General features: G+C 34.1%; 3 protein-coding genes across 6 annotated transcripts in view; all 3 read left to right on the forward strand.

Annotated features, from left to right (window-relative positions):
- The first annotated feature begins 4128 nt into the window (after positions 1-4128).
- Positions 4129-8299, forward strand: snrpb2 (small nuclear ribonucleoprotein polypeptide B2). Its single transcript, XM_006638584.3, has 7 exons — positions 4129-4227; positions 4559-4643; positions 5218-5390; positions 6100-6234; positions 6782-6823; positions 7135-7223; positions 7829-8299. The coding sequence occupies exons 2-7, from the start codon at positions 4580-4582 to the stop codon at positions 7986-7988; spliced, it is 663 nt and encodes a 220-aa protein (XP_006638647.1). The 5' UTR covers positions 4129-4227; positions 4559-4579; the 3' UTR covers positions 7989-8299.
- Positions 8300-9406: 1107 nt separating this feature from the next.
- Positions 9407-13979, forward strand: LOC102694506 (otoraplin). Its single transcript, XM_006638726.3, has 4 exons — positions 9407-9594; positions 9873-10012; positions 10997-11107; positions 11466-13979. The coding sequence occupies exons 1-4, from the start codon at positions 9471-9473 to the stop codon at positions 11487-11489; spliced, it is 399 nt and encodes a 132-aa protein (XP_006638789.1). The 5' UTR covers positions 9407-9470; the 3' UTR covers positions 11490-13979.
- A 365-nt stretch (positions 13980-14344) lies between these two features.
- Positions 14345-24721, forward strand: part of LOC107079342 (uncharacterized) — a 42172-nt gene continuing 31795 nt past the window's right edge. The window contains exons 1-3 of one of the 4 annotated variants that reach the window (XM_069179986.1): positions 14345-14657; positions 16973-17074; positions 23243-23305. In XM_069179986.1, coding sequence (XP_069036087.1) covers positions 14592-14657; positions 16973-17074; positions 23243-23305 — 231 coding nt within the window. In that variant the 5' untranslated portion in view covers positions 14345-14591. The remainder of the gene's footprint in view (positions 14658-16972; positions 17075-23242; positions 23306-24721) is intronic. The other 3 variants (XM_015362695.2, XM_069179985.1, XM_015362696.2) reach the window with 3 other exon arrangements.

The following is a 24721-nucleotide window of genomic DNA, read 5'->3' on the forward strand; positions in this document are numbered from 1 at the left end:
AATCAAAGCAAAACCCTCATGACTCAGTGTACGACCGCAACGCAGCGGGCGTGGGAGTTTGTAGGCCTGCTCAGCCACAGGCTAACAGGAAATTATGTGTGTTTAAAATAGGGTATTATTTGAATAATCGAGAGATTCTTGTGGATTGAAACCAGTAATAACGATTCTCATCAAACGATTAATTTTAAATTGCCTCCGTGACCTCTTTTCAAATATGTATTGCAGTGGGCGAATTATGATTTTAGAAAACAATTGTCTACCTGATTTTCTACAGTTTAACCGAAATTCGTTTTCTGATTTTCATTTTGTGTCCTTGTCAAAGTTGAGTTTTGTTTTCTCTTAGTGTTCCTATGGGTTTTTTAGATACAATACTAAGAGAAGGAACATGAGTTTAACATTTGTAGAGTCTCGATTTGTAAATTGAGTAATTTAAAGATCATCTGGGATCAGAATCTGGGTACCATTCTGTCCTCAAAGACATAGTTCCCTTAATTGTAAAGACAACGTGTAATTTATCAATAACTTTCAGATGTTTTATATTTTAAAAAAAATGGACAAACCGAAATTGTACTCTCTAGGACCAAAGCTGGAAATCACTGCTTTAATGTCTTATACATATTATATTCTCATTCACATACTGTATGATCTCTCTTACAATTTTACCTTTTTAATTCTGACTGTAATAGTTTAAACTGGTTAATACAGCACACTCTAATTGCTATGAAAGCTCACATTGTTTAGTATATTAAGTCAAAAATGAATCATTCAAAAATTAAATGTGTTGCTTTGATAGTGCAGTATAGTGGTGCAAGTCATTTAGTATATATTAAATGTAACATTAAATATTAAGCACTATGTAATAGCTGAAGTACGCTGCTACTTGAGCATTCCCTTGAGTAAAGAACTATACTGTACTTCAGTAAAAGCTCCAGTTAAATCCCTGTTTGTATAAATAGGTCTTGAAATCCCAATTGTTAAATAAGAATTTGTTCTCAACTGATAGGTAAAATAAATGAGAAAGAATCAATGGTATATGGAGAAAATATCTTCCTAATGATATTGAAGCTAAAAAAGAAAAACTAATATTTCACAGGTTTGGCACCTCTGAATTTGAGTCTTTGCTTTGGATTTTCAGAAAATCAGCTCCTCCCCTCATCTCAGTCTTTTGTTCTCCCATCTTTAGCAACTGATTTCCCTCTCTCCCTCATGCTTAAAAAAGGTCCCATAGCAGAAACGTTATGTCTCTTTTCATTTTAGCAGGGAATAAACCCTTTCTGGAACATTTGTACTTTGAAAATCAACCTGATAGTGTTAGAAGGGTACTAAAAACCATTTGATGTTTTATGACTCGATGATCATATATTCAACTTCAGAATAAATAAAATTAAGGGACACAATTTATTTTTCCTCTTTAACTTTCCCCATGCTTTTGGAAATCATGGTAGAAAAATGAATTATTATTTATTATTTTCTACAGTGAACACCATTATTTAGATGTTATAACAGAAAAACTGATTAAACATTTAGCTGAACTAGATTATTTGTATAACATTTTAAAAAACATTCTAAAGCATTGAACAAAACTAAAATGGCAATAAAATAATTACAAACAAGCTTGAACATGCTTTAAAAGAAAACACAGAATACAATAATAATACTGTACATTTTAAAGGACATTTCAAAGTTGTGTTTTTTGTCATTTCTTTTAAATTGTCATCATTCAATGTACTTTTCTGTAACATGGGACCAACACAGTGATTTTGAAAAATGAGCCAGGTACATTTTGGTGCATTTATATCACTCCAAATTGCCTGGACCATCTTTCTTCCACACAATTTATTTTGTCAGCAGGCTTTTTCTTTTATGAGTAGATATTCTTTTTCACTAAGCTGTTGATATCCAGCAAACAAAGAGCAATGGTTTTATTTATGAAGTCCGGACCCTCAAACCTCAGCACGAGTGAATCATTCATTTAATGTTTGGAAGGATATCCAGAACGCTCAATCTGCCTCCTGTAAGCGACCAGTCTCAATGGAAACAGAAGCGTTTGGCAAAACACCTTGCCAGTATATTGAATTGTGTTATTTGCTTCCTTTAATATCTTTCACTCCAAGGATCTCCAATCTCTAAGAAAAAATAAATAAGATCCAGATTTAAATGAGTCGCACGCAAATATGCCAACCCTTAGAGAGCCCTCCACAAGCTGCTGCATGTGCCAAGTGAATCAGTGGTATTTTGTAAAACAGTCTGACACAAACTCCTTTGCAAACCAATTACACGTGTCCTGCAGGCGTGACTAAGTAAGCTTATTACAAAAAACAAAGGCTCAAAAAGCCATACATCAGAATGCAATATAATTTCATTGGATTTATGTAACACTTTTATGCCTAAGTATCACAAAAGCTCATTGCACATGAAAGAATGCATTTCACACATTACTGATGTGCTGCACCAACCTGGGTGACACAGAGAAGTAAATTTATGCACCAGGAGCTCCACCATACAGCAGATAAAGTAGAGAACTGAGAAATTTTCTCGACGATTTAATTAGAGGGGAACATTAGGTAAGACAGATAATGTAAGTTCGAAATTAAATTTAGCCAGGAGAATGCCGTTAACATTCTATCCACCCATTTTCTAACCACTTTATCGAATACTGGGTCGTGGGGGATCCAGAGCCTATTCCAGCAAGCAACAGGTGTAAGGAGGGATGGATGTTTGGCAGGGCCGAAACATCCACAGACACATTCACACCATAGCCAATTAATCTGGTATGTCTCTGGACTCTAGAGGAAACACGCATAAATACAGGGATAACATACAAACTCCACGCAGACAGCAATCTGGGAATTGAACCCAGGGCTCCAGTACTGTGACGTAGCAATGAACCACTGCACCACTATGCTGCCCTCGATAAACTCACTACTCTTACAAACAGTACCATTTGACTTTTAATTCCCAAGTAGTTGGGACACATTGGTTTAATAGGCCCTTTGAAGGATGAACCTCCTACAGCAGTGTAGGACCATTTGTATTCTGCTGCATTGGATTGAAAATTCTGGTATGAGAAAAGAGGTTCTTCTTTTAAGCCAACATCACTTACAGGAGCAGCCTGATTTTCCTTTGAACTGGCAAGAGCTTTTTATAATGGGTTTAGTTACACTAAAAATACAAGAGTGGGTAGTGGAGTTGGAGATGTGCCCCTTACTGAACGTGCATGTTTCACACTGGGGTGCTGCAAGATTGTAAGAATTACTCCAACAATGGTGAGTAATAGCCCCAGCCTAACTGTCATTCCCTTGCATAGTAGATGCCTGAATCTCCACAAAACGATTTCACCATGGCAGGGTTCCCGGGTGGGTACACTAGCAGTCCTGAAGCCATGTTTAAAACTGCTGTTGTCTGCATGTATTGTATCCCTGCTAACATGTAGGCCCTCCTCCCGTCTTCCTCAGGGCTGAGTAAAAACACACCCATGGCGCCTGATTATATAGCATATTGTATCACATGTGGTTTGCATTTAATAGGAGAACAAATCAATGAGGTATTTTAAAAGCATTAAATTAACTGCATTCAGATGTCTCTTTGTTGTGTCACAAATAAGACAAAGAATTCCCATTGAACACTGAACAAAGTTACAGGAATTATTTGAAAATAAAATCAGGCAGGAATCTCAGATCAGTAAACCACCGTAAGATTTCACAAGCTGCGTCTTGACAAGCAATACAATACGGTATGTTTTCGGTGCACAGAATCTATATCGAGACCTGTTTGATTAAAACTGTTTTCTAGCTAACACAGGTCATGGACAATAGCTGTATGATGCGTGTTTTCACATTCAGTTAATGTGTACCCCACATGTAAAAAACGCCAAAAAAAATCACAACAAAAGCGTGCTCAAGTCTTTTTTGTCAAGGAGATATTTTCTCTTCACCGGGAATGTAATATTTCTCACACTTTTAAATGTGTAGCTTTAAACGTGTATTTTTAATAGTGGATTCGATAGTTTAATTAACCCAATACAAATTGGTTTCACAAAATTAACGTATTTTATACTGTATGTAATTATTACGTACAGATACGGTATGCAGTCTGTGCCGCTAGAGGGAGCAAGAAGTATGTAGGAACTAAATATTCAAAGCGAAGTGTTCTTGTTGTTTTACACAGTGTTGCACACAGGAAGTGTGATGGTAGTTTGTTTCCGGTAGCGTTTTGAAGAAGAGCGGCGTGAGTTTGCTGTGTTTTAATATTGTGTTGTTTCTATTAATTTTATTTTATGTTTTAATGAAATGCAGTTTAAAAGTGGAACATCTCTCTTTATAATTAGAAATACTAATATGTTCTGTTGACTTTAGTCTTGTTTTGTAAATCACGTACTTGTTTCTTCTAGCTTCTGAGCAAAGATGATTTTTAATTGTTTTTAATTAACTCTTACATAAATACAAATTCATGTAAATACTCGATCTAACAAGAACAATGTTTCACTTTCTTTAGCCACCGAGGTTTTTTAAAAATTAGATTAGAACAGTTTATATGTAAATCTCTTTTCTTCTTGTAGTTATAACGTTGCAGTGCCATCATGGATATTAGACCCAACCACACCATTTATATTAATAATGTAAATGACAAAATCAAAAAAGAAGGTAAGTATTTACGAATATCGTCATTTATGATTCAGGAAGTCTGTTGTTCGGATAAACGTTGCCTATTTGTAACCGTACCCAATAAATTTGAATGTATATAGGGTAAAACCGAAAGAGAAATCATGTACCAGTTGTGTCAAAATAGTGTGACTGTATGGTAATATTGTTTAATAGGAGGCTGTAGGGCCGCGTACAGTCAGATTTTAACTAAATTAATTTAAATTGTATGGGCGTTTGGCCTCTTGTGGGAGCCACCGAGTTAAACAGGAAGCTACAAGGCTGTGTCCAAACAGTATTTTAACTTAATTCATTTGAACTATGTTGACCGCTGGGTTGGGGGTGGGAGTGTCACAGTTTGCATGTCATTTACTGCTATATTTAGATTGACAGTAATTTAGTATGATCTGATTAATATTTCAACATGTTCAGAAATAAAGCACAGTCCCAGTACTAGCAGGCATTGATTTTTAAACTCATTAGATCTGAATAGTGTTCCTGTGCAGTTTCTATCATTTCTTCCTGACTTAATACTTAGTGGTTTTGAATGCACTAATTTTTTTTTATTTCTCCGTAGAGCTAAAGAGGTCGCTATATGCACTGTTTTCTCAGTTTGGACAGATAATTGATATTGTGGCTTTGAAGACAATGAAGATGAGAGGACAAGCATTTGTTGTCTTCAAAGAACTGGGCTCTGCTACCAATGCTCTTCGACAACTGCAAGGATTTCCGTTTTATAATAAGCCAATGGTTAGTTACACATCTGAGTTTTAAGTGCACTTGAGCTGTTTTGACATTTACAAAAATACATACCTTGTATTTGACTTGTCTAGAAAACAAGTTGCCATGTATGATTATTTCATGTAACGATGCATATTTTTTAGGAAGGCTCTTCAATAAGGAATAAATCCAATTCTTACAAGGTTTTTCTACATTAAAAAGAAAAACAGGAACAGCTTTTGGGCCTTTTATATTAAAATTGCATTTTTTTATACTCGTGCAAAAGCCTTAGAGATCCTGGATCTAATTGGCTGTAACAATATATGTCATGTTCGGCATCATTGACACCGCAAGACGTTTCTACTGTTCAGACCACCTTGATAGTCATTAATAAAGCTTAGCATGGGAAAGCTTACATGAGCAGTACATGAAATGTTGGAGTAACGTATTCCATCACATGCACAATAATAAAATCTATAAAATCTAAACTCTATTATTGTCAGGTTTTGCTCACAATTTACATAATAAAACTAAATGGCTTCTTTTTGTAGAGCAAAATGCAGATCTCTCAGGCCTAACTCTTCTCTTAAAATGTTCAAAATTTCTGTATTTCATTACTACAGAACTGTTTCTGCATTTAGAAGGAATAGCATTGAAAACAACACAACAGTATAATATATTTCAAGACTTTTACACAAGAGTATTTATACGCAATTTCTTTCCTGTTTTACCTACACAGCGCATTCAGTATGCCAAGACAGATTCTGATGTTATTTCTAAAATGCGAGGCACATTTGGCGACAAGGACAAGAAGAAGGAAAAGAAGAAGAAAGTTCAGGAGCAGGCAGCAAATGCAACCAAGAAACCAGCCCCGGTAAATAAGTTTTGCTTCATTAAACATAACCCCAATATATCAAAACCACACCCATGCTTCTTTTAACTAATGTTCTTTTTATGAAATTTCAATACCACAAAGCATCAAATAGCGATACTAGCTATAGAGTGAAGAGGAAGGTGCATACAGCGCCACTCATCTCATGTAGACTGCTTGCATCACATTCCACTAACTAACAGAGCCTATGGAGTGGTAGGAGAGACGTGTGTGATGCACTTCATTACATCTTGCTTTCTATGCTGTTCAGTATTGTGTGAGCTCTTGTTTTTCGTGCAAGAAAATTGGCTGTTTTGACATTATAATGGACCCCAAAGGCATTAAGAAAATGAAAACTGTGATTATGTGTGTAATTACACAAAAATCAAATGAAGTGGTTACTATACGGTACTGTACATAGGTATAATTAATAATATCTAGGTAAGCAGTGTTTTTTATTACTAAAAGCACAAACCACAGTATGAATGTTAGGTATTTTTCTGGATGAATGTTTTTCATTGATTCTTTTTCTTTACTTTCTGCGAAACAGGCATCTACGAATACACCTTCAAATGCCCCCCAGACTCAACAGGTATGTGCCAGATGACGGGGGATTTATTTATGAAATTATCTATAACTATAATGAAATAGTTATTCTATATATTATTCTATATTCATATATGTGAGTATGAATGCAGATCTGATAAAGTCCATATTTTTAACTTGTTTGTATTCAACATTTCAAGAAAGAAATACTAAAAATATAGAACATCAAAGAAACGTAAAAGGTTAACTTGCAGGAATAAAAAGATGTTGAAAGTGTGAAATTCATGTCCAATATTTGCAGTAGCACAATAATACTTCTGTACTTATTGCTATAATGTTATTTTTCCTTTTTTCTAGACACCTGACAATCCACCTAACTACATTTTATTCCTCAATAATCTACCAGAGGAAACAAGTGAAATGATGCTATCTATGCTTTTCAATCAGTAAGTAGAGACTTTTTTTTTGTTTCTGTCTATCTTTACAACTGCCACAGCACAAATCTAGAACACGTGACTTATTTTTTTCAGAATCGCGTTTGCACAGCATTATAAGGCGTGTGACAGTATAAAAGGATTGAATTAAGCTATTTCTTACCTGTAAATCTTTAAATAATGCTGTTTTCCATTTGGCGAATCTTGATTATTTAGAGCTTTACAAATACAACATAATCTTGCTGTTATTTCTAGCCAGGGTTTCCCACAAGCTGGATTTTCAGGTCTGTATCAATTCAGGTTTTTACTTCCCCTGACACAGTAATGACTTCATCTATAAATTACACAGTGAACTCTTTGGCTTAACCCTAAGGACAAGGTAAAAAGGTTGTATGCTTGTTGATTAAAGACTCTGAAGTTACTAAATCTAATTGATTCAAGTTCGTGGTGCAGCTTTCTGACCTAACTCAATAATACTGTATGTAGGCCTGGTCTCAGTTTGGTGCTAGAAGTCACTTATCCCAGCGCAGCCTGGAGAGTGGTTTGCATATCTGTTAAGTTCGGTAGAACATTGCTTTTTTTTTTTTTACAATCAAAGTGCTCCTTGTTTTGCCTAGGTTCCCTGGTTTCAAAGAGGTACGTCTTGTGCCTGGCCGACACGACATCGCCTTTGTTGAGTTTGAAAGTGAAGGGCAAGCAGGAGTGGCGAGGGACGCCCTGCAGGGATTCCGCATAACGTCCACCCACGCCATGAAGATAACTTATGCTAAAAAATAACCGCGGATCTGTGGATGTTTGTGGACTGAGATGAGGACCTTTTGTAGCCAATGGAATCTGAAGTTTAAAGGAGGGTTTTCCAGATTTTTTTGTTATGAATCCCAAAAATACACCAGACGTAGTGAGATATCTAGCTTTTTTTCTATGGTGTAAAAGGATAAGTTTGGACTTGTTGCAGAGGCAGTCTTTGAAGATGAGAGCTTGTTTGGGGAAAATTGTTTTTATTTTTGTGTCAACCATTCTTAAAGACTGCTTCTTTGGAGAATACAGCAGTTTAATTTAATCTGAAAAATAAAGTTTTTTAAAAAATACATTGTATGTAGTATTTTTTTTCTGATTGAATAAAATAGCGGTTTGCTGTTTTTTTTAATGAAACGTTGAGAACAACAAAGGAACACATTGTGTTTATATAAACTTTGCTTCATAGTGCAAAAAATTAGAAAGGCTAGATTAGAGTTATCATCAACTGCTCTGATGGATTACTTAATGATAAATGGGATTATATATGGTGCTTGTTTTTTTTTCAACTTTAAACTTTAATGTGTTTAATCTTTAAAATGCTCTGGGTTATTTCCTGGAGTTCACAATAAGGTACTCCAGGATCAGGTTAATTGAATCCTCTGTCAGTCATTTGAATGGGATTTGTGAGATTTGTTCTATCACGATACGGTGGTGGTGTATCTAGATGTACTTTCCCTTAGGAAGAAGAAAATTCATAAGCTTTCATGAATTATTCAACATGAATTCAGTGTGGAGAATGTGTGCACTCATTGGGTACATTTATCCACATGTTGGATCAAACAATATGACACTAGCTTTATTTTCTCAAGGTAATTAGATAATTAGTATTCCTAAAGTATTCAGCTACTTAATCATATATAGTTAGAATTTTTAAAATGCAATGTGTCTTCAAAGGTATATTGTATTCTGTCTTCTGGGAGTCTCGAGATGAAATATTCCTTGCAGATTTAATACATTTGTTTTCTTATCTCTGGTCTACAGCAATATTGCCTTTGAGGCTGTTTAAACATTAATTAAACCTAAAGTCTTCCCCTTATGTTCCCATATGGTTATGGTTTTGTTTTTTTTTTGTCACACTTAAGTGCAATATATACACCAAATCTTACAATGTTAGTAAGCAATATATTGGACGTTTTTCCCCCTTTCCTAATTCTTACCTTTTAACTTGAAAAGTCAGTCAATAAAGGGAATGCCTTTAGCACTGACTCACTAGTTTGTTAATGATGCATATTTTGAGTTATTAGATGGGTCAAAGGCCAAAGAAAAGAAATCTGGTTTATAAAAAAAACATCCGCTTGAGCCACTTTGCCAACAGCTTTTTGGAACAACCCTTGGAATTTGGAGCTGATCTGCAATGATTGGTCATCCAGATGTCCTGCCCAAGTTCTTGAATAAGCCTTTCAGCCAGAGGAACATTTCACAAGAGAAACGAGATCCTACAGTATACACACGGCTGTCAGGATGCTAAAGCTTCTCGACCTTGTGTTTGTTCTCACTCTGCTTGGCTCAATAAACCAAGCTGTTAGTGGAGTTATGATGGAAAAACTTGCAAATATGAAGCTCTGTGCAGATGAAGAATGTTCACGTGAGTGTACAGAATTCAATATTATTTTTTTAAGGATGCCCAGGAACTTAATATGCAATGTTAATGTGGTTTATTTGAATTCTATAGTGACCAGTTATTGTCTGTAAGGCATTTAATCTGAATTTTATTAAAACATTTTTTTACAGTGTGCTACAGTCCATACCAGTTTTATTGCTGTGTATTCATTGGAGAATATGATGCTTTTGTAAACATCTTTGTAGATTGTGTTTGGACCCAAGGGTTTAGTAGACCTCTGTTAACCTCTATTCTTCTTTTAGACACGATATCCCTTGCCACAGCAAATGATGATTACAACGCACCTGACTGCAGATTTATTAACATAAAGAAAGGCCAGCTGATCTATGTTTATTCCAAACTACTGCCTGAAGAAGGCTCAGGAGAGTTCTGGTCTGGAAGTGTATGTGTATTATTTAAATATTTTATTTAATTCTTCATTTCTATGTTCTATAACTAGAATGTTTCATAGCTCAAGTTGTAGCAAGTGCTTAACATAAAGGTACAGCATGCATGTTATGACACAATGAAACGGGTTTTGTTAAATATACACCACAGCATTAATGTGATTGGATTTGAATACCTTAGTAAAATTTGATTTAGAACATGTGAAGTGTTTTGCTGCTACAACAGGTTAGTATCTTTCCTCTAGCCATCTTTGAATTCCTTTGGAATGCTCTCTCTTTGTTTGAAAACTGCTCAGAATCTGCTGAACATGAAACAATGAAAGACTTAAAACAGAGCTCTTCTGTTTTTCCAAAGACATAACATGTCCTGCAGCATTCTTAAATGCATTTTGGGAATAACAGACTTAAAGAAACAATGTGTAATATTAGTGCAATACGACCGAAACATTTTTAATTGCAGATAGCCATCTATCCTAAACAAAGTTGTCCCACAAATCCCAGATTTGGTATTTAATTCCTGTTCCGCAAAATATCAGTGACAATTGTAAATACATGTTAAGGTAAAATCACACAAGTTTTCCAGAAGTTGCTTAGAACAATATGATATTGAGAGAAGTAACAGGCTCAGTAGAAGTATACATGACTTTGTAGCTCGTGCTGGTATATGCTCTGTTAGGGAAACGGGAAGATATTCATGTTTCAAGGGGGGAGCGAGGGGGTAGAGCAGCTTCTTTTTACAATCTCAAAAAAAGACACAGTTTAGAAACCTAGAGCCCCTTCCCCCACCAAAAATGCATGGCCCTCCACTCACCTTCTCCCAGCACCCTGTTTATTACTCTGTCAATAGTTGGGTGTAGGATCATGTTCAAAGTGTAGTTTCACAATTTTAATGGGGTGGGCATTGCAGATGCAGGCAAAAACCTTTTTCACTCATGTCTGTTTTGTGTTATTTTCCTTCGTGTGCATGTCTGTCCTGTCAGGTCTACAGTGACCGGTATGTGGAACAGATGGGAATCATTGGATACTTCCCCAGCACCTTGGTCACTGAAACCCATGTGTTCAAGGAGGGCAGTATTGAGATTCCCACAACCGTAAGTACTGCAATAAATTTCCTAACAGCTCAAAGCTAATGTGGAAAAAGCAGAGCCCATTAAACTTGGTCAAATATATTTTGCTTTAATGTTTTTCAACCCTTTGTTTGATATTCTTGCAGATACTTACAAATACTTTCCCAGAACATCAAAACAAAAACTTGACCCTTATCTATCATTCTTAGAAAATTCTATACTATATGTTGATTTAGGACATTTATTCCTCTAGCAGAATACATTGAAAACAGGCAATTGTGTCTTTTTGAATATATTTTTGAATAATATTTTTGGTAATATTATATGAATAATATTTTTGTCACTTTTTAATGTTTATTTCTCTTGTTTTTTAACTTTACAGGACATTGATTTCTACTGTGTTTAAGACAGGAAGAAGATTGTGAAACATTTGAAGTGTACAAGACATATCAAGGCATAAGAGAAGAAAAACTTTCAAAGAAAATTCTACTTTGCTTTCTTCTTAAAAGAAAAACAAGGAATACAAAGATAGGAGAAAGTTGTTTTGGTAGGAACTTTGTGAGACAGTCTTCTGCTAAATACTCTTTCACTTAAGTAAATACTTTCACCCTTGAAGTATGAAACCTATTTTCTTTAAATAGTTTTTTCTTTTCTTTTGTATTTTTAATCAAAAAAATATATATAACAGTGTGATGTTTCTCATACTTGCTGATACTATTTTAGAAAAATATTTTTTTTCTTCAAAACAATATTGTAAAACTGCTTTACATACACAGCAATAGATATTTGAACTTTTGAAAAGATACACATTTATAGGTTGTACATGATTTATTATCCAGTGTTATGAAACAAATAAAAACCATATGTCTAGACAAAAATAACATTTTTTGTTTGAAACTGATTTGATCAAATCCATTATTTATATTTGGAATTTTCTACTGATCTGAGCTCAACAATATCATCCAAAAACGAACAGAGCTACGGTACTGTATTTAAAATGTGTCTCGTATGTTTGACTTGTGTGCTGAGTAAACAGAAGCCTGAACCCTGTGGCTAACATTTTCCTACTTTGAAAGAGATGATCAGCTCTTGAGTGTTTCTTAAACTGGAGGACAGAGGAACCAATTTAGAATGTACTGTGTTTAATTTATTAACATGAAGTTAATACAGTAAGTCCCAATTTAATACTTACCACCTCTAACATAAATGAATTTAAGTACAATAGATCTGTTTAATAGTTGTTCAGATTGTCCAGATCACATACTGTATCAATAAATTATATACATTTCATATAAATTAATAAACAATAATTCACAATTGTAGTGCATGTCAGCAAACAAAATACAAGAAGGCCTTCATAATTTCTTCTTATAGAGGTATTATGCATTTCATTTGCTTAAGAAGTGACATCTTAATTTTTACTAGTCGAAGTTTTAGTTTTGTAACTTATTTTATCCTGTGAATATTGTGCATATGATAACAGTACCATTGAAAGAACTGTGATTGACGGAATGGTAATAAAGAAAAGATGTAGGGAGCTTGAAAGGAACAAATTAATTCAGGCCAAAGATAGAAGTCATGCCTTTTTAAATGTGTCAAATTGATTGCATTTGTTAGTCCAAAAGTCAACCCTGTGTACTTCCTGAGAATTAACAGTGAAACATGAGCCAGAGAACACAAGTGGAAACTAAGGACTTTCCAAACTGAGAAAAGGAGGCATTTTTTACATAAAATAATTGTGGGGGTCAATGGACAAGCTACCTAGCCTTATTGTTGTTGAAGCCGATATATTGGTTACTTATAAGAAAGCACAAGATGAAATGCTTGTAATTATTAGCTCTAGGAACCAAATAGGTTAGATGTGTTGAATGGCCTTCTTTATTTATTGATTGATTGATTGATTTTATAGAGGTATTATGCTTATAATTTGCTTAAAACCTTACATCTTAATTTTCTAAACACAAACTGTAGTACTAGACTGATCTTTCTCTGACCACACAGTGAAATCAACTTGGTAAATTACATCCTGTAAAAACATTCAGACAACACTGGGCCATCTATTCTTATGTAACATTGCTAACAGTACCACTGTTGTCTGAAAAATGTCTGAAGAAGCATTAGGCAAGCAAATAACAGGTAGAATGAACGCTGCCAGAACAGCTGTCTCCTACATTAGTATACAATACAGTATTAACGGTGGCTGCAGGTAAGTTTCAGCAAACTTAATGAAATCCAAAGGTCAAGAGTATCGTGAGCTCAATGAGAGCCTTTTATAGTATAATGAAGCCCTTATCTTATTTGAATTTAAGAATGCTGCTTTAGAAATGCATATTGTTGTCTCCCTCTTGTGGTTTACTGGCAACATGACAAAATACACTGCTGTACATTCTCATACAGTACTTAAAAAAATAAAATATTTTATTTTTTAATATATATACTACTCATGCTTCTTCACTGGATAGTTTTTAGTAATAACCATAAAACCCATTTTCAGCACAAACAGAATGCACAAGAACACAGTGCTGTTTTATAACAGGATGTTTCTTTCTTTTCTTTAAACAGGTTTCTTTTATTTACATTTTTACATTTTATGTGTCCCTTCATAAACATGATCTCTTGTTGTTGATTGTGAGATGTAGCAAGCATAGTGTTTTATAAATCTGAAATTAAAAATTGATCAAAAAGACACAGATCCAAAGAACTGGTTTTGAATGGATTAATATGTGAATGAATGACAGTACCTTTTCAATTCATATAGAAATGTTTGAGGTAAACACTTGTTAAAAGTAATGTAATGAAAGGTTACCCATTTTTTTCTGATCAAAAATATTTTTTTGGTGCTAATGTGTTCAGAACATGGTCTCATATTATTGAATAAATACCTTGTGTTGCAGTATGCAATTGCCTTTGTACTGCTTCCTCTAGGTTTCACTGTTGTCTCCGGGCATGTATAATAACTGCATTTGAATCAATCAACTCATTTAAAACAACAATATGCAAGTTGCAATTTTACATCCACTGAATTTTATAATTCCACCAAGTGCAAACTTTTTTCAATCCAATCAGAGCCCAGCTGTCTGCCTCTCAAACACTACGTGGAAGGTATGCAATTCTGAGACTACCTGTAGGATTGTGTCAGGTAAGGTCTCATGCAAAGGGGATTATAGCAGCAGAGGTACAGTATTAGCAGTGGCAGTGCTGGTAGAGGATTATGCAAAAATGTTGAGCTAATAATTTCTCCCTTCTGTGTTTCTTCTACCCTTTTTGTGTGAACTGTGCAGGATTAGAGCTCAAAACACTTTTATAAGAGCAGTAAGTATTCTGCTGCCATTAAATGTTAACCGAGACATTTTGTCTCCATTCTGTTTTAGCTCTCTGTAGCCATTTGATTGCCATTTGTTTGCTTAGAGACAGGTCCCCTTGGAAGTTCAGTAACCAAGAGTCTGTGCTGTACAGCCCTAAAAAACAAAGGAGTACTGCAAGCTGCTTAATTCAGTAAAGAAATGCCATGGAGAAGGAGTATAAGGGCAAGGCTCAGACATCCAAAAACATGGCTGGGGTTTATATAGGAATGGTATGTACTTGTGATATTATAAAGTGTGTAAAAATAGTTTAATAATGTTTGTTGATATTTTTTTAACCACATCATTTATATTCTGAAGTAAACTGATTTCAAACAAAAGCGAAAACATTTATGAGAGAGATCAAAATAATTGTTATTGATTGTTTTGTTGGTAAGACTAGGGAATGATATAACCAGGGAGGAACACATTTATAGCTGCATTGGTATTTTCATTACTGCAGTAACCTACCGCATTTTAATATTGTACTTTGTTTAAGATTCACATTGGGAACAATCTTGATCTTTTAGCAAATTTAAATTAATCCCAACAAAAAGCTGGGGTAATTTAGAAAGCTACAAGTGTTTTATCTCCCAGACAGTTCAAGAATAAAATTAGAATTGTAATTGGAACATTAGATTGAAGGAAGAAATGACCAAGGGAAAACATTGTTTTAATGTTCAGAGATACAAGACTGTTATAAAACAATAGATACATTATGTTGTTTTACCTCAAACCTATTAGGTTACATTATGCTTTGTGAGTGCAAGACACAGTTGAATGGCTGATAAATTGGAAGCAATTATCTTAGAGCACAAGGTCTCCCTCAATCCTTGTATCAGTTTTAATAACTTCTTGAGATGTATATCTATGATCACAGTCTATGAAACAGTAAATTTAATTTCACTGTCACTACCACTAATTAAATGTGAACTTAAAATATGATTTGTATTTTGATTATTATAATGAAAACGTCTGTACTAAACAGAGGCTGTAGATATCAGATGTAAGAATTGGATAAGTAAAAAATATTGGTGATGGCTTCAGATGAAAATTCGACATTACTTTAAGTTGCAAATTTAAATTGAGCATGGATAAGGTTTGTATAATGAGAACTTCAGTTGTTCTGAAACTGGGCTAATCTGTCTAGCAACACTAGTTTTGATTTAGCCAGGTACAGCATGAAATGTTATTTTTCAAGCTTTTAGCAGAATTAGAACTTTCCAAGATCCCAGGCATTTGTGAGTGCTGTATATTGCTTAATTAAATCAATCCGAAGAGGAAGTACATGTGGCCAAGGGTGAAAATGCAAAGAGAACATGTTCTAACTTGCCTCATGAAGAAAAGATTAACAGTGAATCTAACAAAAATCTGGTATTCAGATTATCCATTGACTTTCCCTTAAAAAGCTTTCATTTAGTTTGAAACTGTGAAGATGGGCACTTGTTTTATGCAATTTAAATGAGAGGCATTAAAAGGTAAACCACTTAAAAATGCAATGGCTATTATTTATAACAAGAAAATCAAGACCATCGGTGAAGTACTGTTTCTGCTCAGATTCCAATTCAGGCACTCTCAGTTCATTTTCCTGAAGTACTGGGGTTTATTGAAAATTATGGTTAAAATACTTCAAATATTGTGTTTCCTCAAAAAGTTTATAACAATGAATATTTCACATATCTATGTATGAAGAGTATGTACAGATTTGTCTTCTGTTGTCAACCTTTGTAATTGATTATATATTTTTGTTTTTGTCATATCTATTTTAATTAACAATACTTATTCCTTATTAAATAATATCAGTTAGCAGAATTGCTTTTGTGTAATTTCAGAATATGGCAGTTTAGAATTTAATATGCAGATAGGACATCACTGTTAATTCTGCATAGGTTCTGTATGGCAGAGTGGCATGATGCCTAGCAGTTAGTATTGTTGTCTGACAGTTTTTGGGTCCAGGATTTTGATTCCAAATTGGAGAATCATCAGGGTGGAGTCTGCAGTCCCCTTGGGTCTACAGGTGCTTCAATTTCTTCTTACATTCCTGCCTCACACCTTACGTCTTGGAAATAGACACTGAGCTTTCCTTTGCTCTTTCTGACAATGGATGGATGTAGAACAGGGCATTGACGTGCACCTTCTTCTTTGTATTATCTGAGGAGAGATCACCAGCTGCTCTTTAGAGTTGATTCTGAATGTATGTGATGCGCAAGCAAAGCAGGTATGGTGATTTTTGAGGACACAGGAATGTGTTCTTCACCAGTCCTGTGTGGTACAGCAGGTAGCAGCTCTGTGTGAATTGGTCAGTGCTTGAGAATAGGAACAGTTCAACAAGAACAGAACCCAGAAACATTCTTTAACAAAAACAGATCCACAGCTCATAATGATTAAATACTATATTAATTGTATTATAGATCTTTTGTGCACATATTGTTTGTCTAAAGAACTCTTTAGTTCTGCGTAGCAGACAGGATTAAGTTTTTAATGTGATGAGAAAAATAAAAAGATACAAATAGATGCTCTTACGCTCAAACCCATACTTTGTTTCTAGGAAGGAATTCCTCCTCGAGTGAAACATCCTGCTACATCTCCTCACAGGATCTACAGAAGAAGCAGATGGAGTGTAAAAACACAAACAGAATGCCAATGTTATGTGCGTACCTCCATTGTCATATAGACAGTATACTGTACATTGCTTTTGTTTATATTTTTGTTTGTTTGGTTTATATATTTTATTGTTCTTTATAAATTTGTTTAGTTGAGTTGTGTAGGTTCAGAATTTTAAATGGAGACTTTTAGTATGAGGATCCTTTGTCATCTTTAAAGCACAAAGTATTAATCAGAGACCATTTTCATTCAAACTTTGTCTGGTTTGATAATAGACTATCAGGTCTGACATTACATCAAGTTGATTTAATTTTGTATTCATTGTACTAAAGGTTGTAGAAGAAATCATAGGTATAGTTTATCTTATAGTATTTAACTTTTATTGTTTACAATATTAAAGAATAATTAGAGAAACACATGATCAAACAGGACATTTGAAGACACACTTTTCTTAGGATATTAATATTCATTTTTTCCCCTATGTGGATCCTGTTCCTGTACAGTATATTGTTTTCAATAAGGTTTTGGAGTTGTCAGACAGTGGTTTTTATGGTTATTCTACATCATAAACATGAAACCTCACTATTAATGCTATTATTTTTGTGGTTTTATTTTAATTGTTGATCTCGTCAAATATACCTTGTGTTTTGGGAAATAACATTCTTCAAATAAACAGATTTAATTGGCATAGTATTATACATTAAGTTCACAATGATAAAGAGATAATAATAGACATGTTGTATATCAATGATTAAGAAGACCATTGTCTCTCATACAAATAAGAGCTAAAACCTGTATAGTTTCATAAGGATCAGTTTAATCTTTTTAAAAAAACATCCAATTCACAAAGCATGTGTATGGCAGCATTTTTCCTAATACTTCCCTTCATTTGCTATATGATAACATAAACACACTAGGTTTCAAAGAGACAATGTTTAAATGTCAGTTACACATTGGAAATATGTGTGACTGAGCACATAGGAATGATAATAAAAACCTAATCTAATACTGGCAGTGGTGAGTGATTCAGGCTCCTTGTACACTAGATATCCATATTGAAATACATGTCTGTGCATGCATTATGTATTACTCTGATTAAAACACAGTGTGACATTTCCTGTTTAATTTAGAAATCTCTCCAGGACAAAACTCAAAATCATTATCTTCTTTGATGCTTCCTTTGTGCTTATTTTTGGAGGTGTAGAAGTAATCTTCAACATTTCATTTTATACGTCATTGTGCAGCGAAAGTGAATACGTGGTTTCTTTGTAAAGAGATACTACCAACAGATGTAGTAAGCATTGTTCACATTACCTTTACAAATGACATTCTCACCTGGGAGGCCAGTATTGCAAAAGGCTTTTTAATGACCATTTTTTTCTTTTGTGCTTTCAATCTCTGATGTAATTATTGCTTTTAAGATCTACAACCATACATATGTCTTATTTCCATAAAAAGGCGGGTGCATTCACTTAAACTTTTTACATACTCTTGTAAGGCCTTCATTGTGAAAATTGTACTTGTCGGTTGCAGTTGTTTTCTCCTGTTGTCTGAATTTCAAAAAGGCTAACTATAGAAACAGTGACAACCAGTGGCAAGATTGCATTGTGAGAAACTTGTTGTGCAATCTGATATGTTCAATTGAAATTCAATGCTTGTAGAGCAGGAAAATCTTTGAAGTATTTATTGCAGCGAGAATGGCAGTTAAACAACCTCATGGAATCAGTAGTGTCAACTCATTCTTCAAGTTGACAGCTAGATACAGGATATTATTAAAGTAGGTAAGACAGACCAACATCCAAAATGCCATAAAGCAAATGTGAGAGTAACTTGATTTTTGTTTTTGTCTTATTGCTGATTCAATTAGATTATATCAATTCAGTCATTTCAATTCTTTGTAAAATATCAAATGTTTATAAAATATGTATCTTTATAGCTCCCTACACAACCCATACCCTGTCCAAACATTCAAATTGGATGATATCTGATATAAGATTTGGAAATGTGTAGTCCTTTCTGAAGCAGTGCATCTCATTTCATATTCATTGAAGTCTAACAAGATTAAATAATGCTTAATCCTGGTACAATAACCCTCTTCTGAGAGAAAAAAAAAGATGGTTTTACTTTGCAGCTCATGGAGACATTTTGTTTACCTACACAGGAACATATCTATCCCACTGTAGGTACTTGTACTTGTTTTTTGAGAATATAACAGTTTATTGTGGCCATCAGGCTCAGAGTCTTAATGATCTATAATACCTTTCAAGACTTTCTTTTGTGACTTTAATAAGGCACACTTGCCAAAATCTTGACAATCCTCCTAACATAATTAAATGTCAATATGTGACGCAGAGCACACAGTCTCAAGAATAACTGGCAAGAGCCGAAGTCATGTTATAAAGGGCGTAGAACAAAAATGGTCAACTGTCCATCACGTAGTGATTCCTGAAGGGTATGCTATTGCTGCTGTGGACAAAAGGAAATGTTTCTGTTAATAAACTTTTCTCCCATTATATTAGAACTCAGAACTTGCTGAAACCAGCTTTTTTTACTCAAGGATCTCAAGAGCTTGCTCACACTGAGAAAAGCTTTTCATGACTACTTTATCTTAGATTGAGGTTTTCTAATATAAGCTGCAGGATCTATAATTCACACTAAACCTGCTGTGTCTCTTCTAATGACTACTGTGTGGTGTACAGTATAGCGCTTTTGTATTTTGGAAGTGCTCAAAATCTGTAAGTCCTCATTGTGTAAGTTAATTTAGAGTGACTCATCAAAATCAATAATTCATGTTTCATGGCCAGAAATAACAATAAAAGTTTTTATCTCATAATCATACTTTTCTTTAAAGTCTGTTAAATATCTATAATGTTGAAGCAAAGGTGACTCATGAATTATAAAAAGTAATAATATGATACAGCAGATTTACCCAGAAAAATGTATATTTTTTTTAACTTTGAGATTTTGTTTCAATTACATTTATACCAGGCAACACAGTGGCACAACGTTTAGCATTACTTGTTCAGCACTGAGGCCCTGGATTCAATTCCAGGGTATTACAGTATCTGTGTGGAGTTTGTTCTTTCCCTGTTCACATGGGTTTTTGCTGATAGGTTAATTGGCTTATGGAAAAGGTGGCCCCAGTAGGAGTGTGTGTTTGTCTGTGCCTGTGTCTGCCCTGTGATGGACTGGTGTTGCATCCAGGGTGTATCCTGCCATGTGTTTTTTGCTTGCCAAGATAGACTCTAGTTCCCCCACAACCCTAAATTGGATGAAATGGTTAAAGAAGTGATAAATGGATGAAAAGGAATACCAGCATCTCTCAATGTTCCAGCTGAATTTTACATGCAATGGGAAAGAAAGTGATGTTATGAAAGTATTTAAATAGGATCTGAATGTTCTTGGCAATCTGTTGTGATTTCTACAATTTATTTGTCTTAGCAACATTAAAATTCTCTTTCAAACAGATTGTTATGAATTAGGGTCTTTAAAGGGTCTCCATTAATTACAATTGTCTATTTAATAGGAAGCTGTTGTTCTTCAGGAGCAGAAGATTAGGGATTGTTTTCATAGGCAAAGAGAAAAAAGATACAAGATGGTTTGAGTACTAGGCATGTACTAACATCTTTGGTTGTAAAATTGTCTATTTAATTATTATTTTTGACTTCTAAGAGCTGGCAGTTTTAATGGATTTAATTAGAATGTCTCAGGGCTGCCATCAGGCACTAAACTGCAGAAATGGTTAGCTTATTACTAAGTCCCAAGACCCATATTTAAACAAATATAAGGTATTACTGTATATCCTTACAGACTGAATGCAATAATTGCTCAGACTTTTCACATTGGATGCATAAAAGTATTACCTCAATATATTTGTTTCTTAATGTAGCTCTAGCAGAAACAAAAACTTAACACTTGCAGCTAAGGTGGTACTTGAGATGCTGTAATATACAGAAACTCATATTTTGTTTTGAGAACCACTTGATATCAGTAATTTCTTTCTATTGGTTGTTAAATATTGTCCATTAACACTTACAAGCATATTTACACCTTATCATAATTTGTCCATATTCATTAATTGTTAATTTATATGAAGCTGAATTCAATCTTATTTCAATCTCAAAACATATGCTTTACTGTTTATTGACAGAAGCATTACCACCTGTAGTCTAATCCTGTCATATCTCAGAAGCTTTGCAAGGATCAGCCTGATCACCACAGGTTTGTGAGACCCTAAGGTAGATCAGGTTATTCCTATTGTTAGTGATGTTTATTGGATCAGATTTGCAATACCGATGCCCCTGTTTGATAGAGGAACACTTTTCTGTAAGAGGTTCTCTCCTTCGGATGAGGTATTAAATTAGTCCAGATTAATTCTTCAGATCCCCACGACCCCATAGACTAAATTCTACTTTGTGCTTGTACTGTACAATCATGCCCCTGGAAATATATATGATTATTAAAGTAATTGACCCTGCCCCTAATTTCACAACTGTTTTTTTCCTCAGTAAGACAACAATAAAATAAGGAGTTGAAGTAATTGATAGATACAGATGAATATATATATATACAGTATATACTGTATACTGTGAATAGCTAACTATAGGCTGGGCAAACACTACATGTGTATTTTTTAATAATTGGTTTACTTTTGTTTTTTCAAAAAAATAAGGTGTATTAATCTTAGCTTGGCAAGAAACATGTTCAACAAACTGCAAAGAGGGAATTTTACAATAACGTTTTAATCCCGGTACAAGAGTCCTTCTGTAAAAAACAGCAGAGTACCTTTAACATATTCATATTTTTCCTGTAGATGTTTTTCAATTGGTTTCAAAATTTGATTTATATCTAGATGTTCAAAAAATTATAAAATTAAATGTAGTAAGAAATTGAGCACTTTTTCTACTCAGGTTTTATTGAAAAATTGCAGTCCTGCAAAAATCTATTTGAGCAGCTAATTAAACAGCTCTTGAATATATTAAGCAGCTTGTACTGTATTTCTAAGAACTAGCAGAACCAGTTACAAACAATTACAATATAAATCAGCTCAGCCTTTTGGCTTAAATATGCAATATCAACAATATTAACACTGTGGATTCTGGCTCACATGCTTTTTGAATTTAGAGTGGTTTATATCTGAATTAAATTCCATGGAATATGTCCCATATCTTCTTCAGTGAATTGTTTTCAACTTTTTTCTTTTGTTTTTTGTTTTGTAAAATTATAGTGTATAGTATTTATTAATGTCCTAGTTTGTGTCCTGGAATGTCCAATGATTAGAGAATATGTAAGTTGTTTATGATTATTATTGATTATTCTTGATGGTGTTAATTAAGAAATCTTAAAACAAATTGAATTTTTGCATATGTATGTTATTTCTAACTTTCTAAATTTCTAAATAGTTTAAAGTTTTTCCCATTATCTGCCGCTTGAGGGAGCCCTTGCCCAGAAACTGGGTGAATATATGTGCAGGTAGTGGTTTATCCAGTTATCCTTTTCAGGGAAAATAAGTAAAGAAGCACACTGGTAGGGAAGAATATATAGGTCACAGTTATATGATACAAAGTTCAAGACAATAACTTGTTTACAAGAAATATCATCTGCCAAGTCTTTTCTCAGTCTGAATTTGTTCTTAATCATTTGATTATCTTCTGTTAGTATTTTCTGATGTTTTTGCCTATGATTTAAATATTTTTGCCTTTGGTTTAATGTGTAATATAGGTAAGCGATACATAAGTAGAAAACTTCAGAAAACTTAAACAAGAAAACAGTTTAGATTCTAATCAAGTTCTCCCTTTAACCAGTAATTAAGTCTTTGTCTTTATCTTTGGCTCTAGGAGTTATGAACTTGCACTACAGTATATGAAATGTTTTTAACATTTAGTGACTATTGCATTACTAAAACATTATTTTTTAAGGTTATGTTGGCCAGGAATGTTCAAAACATGACACATGTTAAGCAATCCTAGTCAAACAGAAAATTGGCTAGGCTTAAGGCCTGCAAGCAATTTTCAGCTCTTAACAGTTAAAGTTATGAAGTATACCAAAGAGAAATATATTTTAAATTATAGGAACTGGCACAAATTTAACACTGCACGTGTATTATACAGTTCTTCTTTGCTGGTAGATATCCATTTCAGACTGAAGGGTGTTTGTAAAAGCAAAATTATTTGACATTAAAAAATCAATATGTTGATGATGTTTTTCTCTTCAGAATAAGATTGAGTTACTTCGAAATAAGGAGCCCCAGCAAGGATTTACAGGAGCTGTTCTTAAGGTTAGTCAATGCACAGTTTAACTTAATTTATGTACATTATTGAGAATGTATAATGTATAAGGATTTCTTGCGACACAATTTCCCCTATTCCATCAATGTGTATATACCACGAATATTCTAGTGCTTTTACAGCTGTAGGTTATTCAGGAATAAATGGAGTTTGCTCAAGACAAATACTGTATGCCCACATGGGTGAGTAATGGCCTATTTATTACCAGGTATAGCAATCCTGGAGTCAGTGATCCTCCCTGCATTCACACACAGTTACTCCCGAAGCACCCACTCGCTCACAGCCAGTCCTACCCAACAGGGTCTGCATCTATAGGAGCTGGAAGGCAGTCCCACACACACACTTGCCCACTCATACCAGGGCTACAACACACACTGTGAACGGCACAGGACAAATGTAGGCACCACAAGAACAAGAACACCACAAAATCCTAACAATAATGCTGCAGCTGTCCTGCTGCTAACTGTCCCAGAAAATGAGTATCTCTCAGTCTAATTAGGCCACATCACACTCTCTGCACTCTGTGCTTTAAAATGGTAACATAATGACAGGACAGCAAAACACATGCTATAATTTTATGTACAATTGGAAAAAAGTGTTCAGATGATTGGATAATATTATAAAACTCTATTAAAATCGATTTTTGGTTTTCTTTTAGCTAAATTGCGGAGGGAATACCTAAAACAATCCTGTGAAATTATCTTTTCATACAGTATTGATTGCGGACAAAAAGTGTTTTTCCCCAGTTTTTCTTCAAGCAGGCTACATTGGATCTTGTTAAAATGCCAATCAGACAGCATTAAGGAGGTTTCCATGACTACAAGCATGCTGGCTTCTGTGGTTGAGTGACAGAGGGTGATTAGTAGAATTCACCGTGTGACTGAGGGAAATAAATGTAGTGGCAGATCTGACAGAAATTTCTGGAATAATGACATCTGGAAGCATAGAAAACAGTAACTTCTGACAGTATTGTATATTAGTGAATCAGAATCACACTGCCTTGATATTCAACATTTCAACTATCTGGCACATTATAATTATAATTATATGATTATTATTATTAATAATAATAATAATAATAATAATAATAATAATAATAATAATAATGTTACCATCAATACCATGTTTTTTTCAGTTTTAGTTTAGATTATTTTATTAATCCGTATTTAATTGCATATTAACATAAATATTTTATTTATTATTAATTATATAGATAATTGGCCATTGCTTTTTACTTTATTCTTTAGTTCATTTCAAAGGTGACAGAACATTTAGGCTTTTTATTTTGTGATTGTTCCCCTTAGTGCCTATATTTATCTATGTTCTGTCACATCAGACCGATTTTTAACTTTGAAAATTTACAGTTAAGATTCACTTGGTTAACACCACAGGATGCACAGCTTGAT

Source organism: Lepisosteus oculatus, chromosome 17, assembly GCF_040954835.1.
Source record: "Lepisosteus oculatus isolate fLepOcu1 chromosome 17, fLepOcu1.hap2, whole genome shotgun sequence".
In the NCBI taxonomy this organism is placed as follows: domain Eukaryota; kingdom Metazoa; phylum Chordata; class Actinopteri; order Semionotiformes; family Lepisosteidae; genus Lepisosteus; species Lepisosteus oculatus.

Bases quoted from the DNA above. Each gene is read 5' to 3' on its own strand.
- LOC102694506 (XM_006638726.3), top strand. From the start codon at position 9,471: ATGCTAAAGCTTCTCGACCTTGTGTTTGTTCTCACTCTGCTTGGCTCA. The intron at 9,595-9,872 runs GTGAGTGTACAG...TTCTTCTTTTAG, and splicing joins TGCAGATGAAGAATGTTCAC to ACACGATATCCCTTGCCACA. The intron at 11,108-11,465 runs GTAAGTACTGCA...TTAACTTTACAG, and splicing joins GTATTGAGATTCCCACAACC to GACATTGATTTCTACTGTGT.
- snrpb2 (XM_006638584.3), top strand. From the start codon at position 4,580: ATGGATATTAGACCCAACCACACCATTTATATTAATAATGTAAATGAC. The intron at 5,391-6,099 runs GTTAGTTACACA...TTACCTACACAG, and splicing joins CGTTTTATAATAAGCCAATG to CGCATTCAGTATGCCAAGAC. The intron at 6,235-6,781 runs GTAAATAAGTTT...TCTGCGAAACAG, and splicing joins CAACCAAGAAACCAGCCCCG to GCATCTACGAATACACCTTC.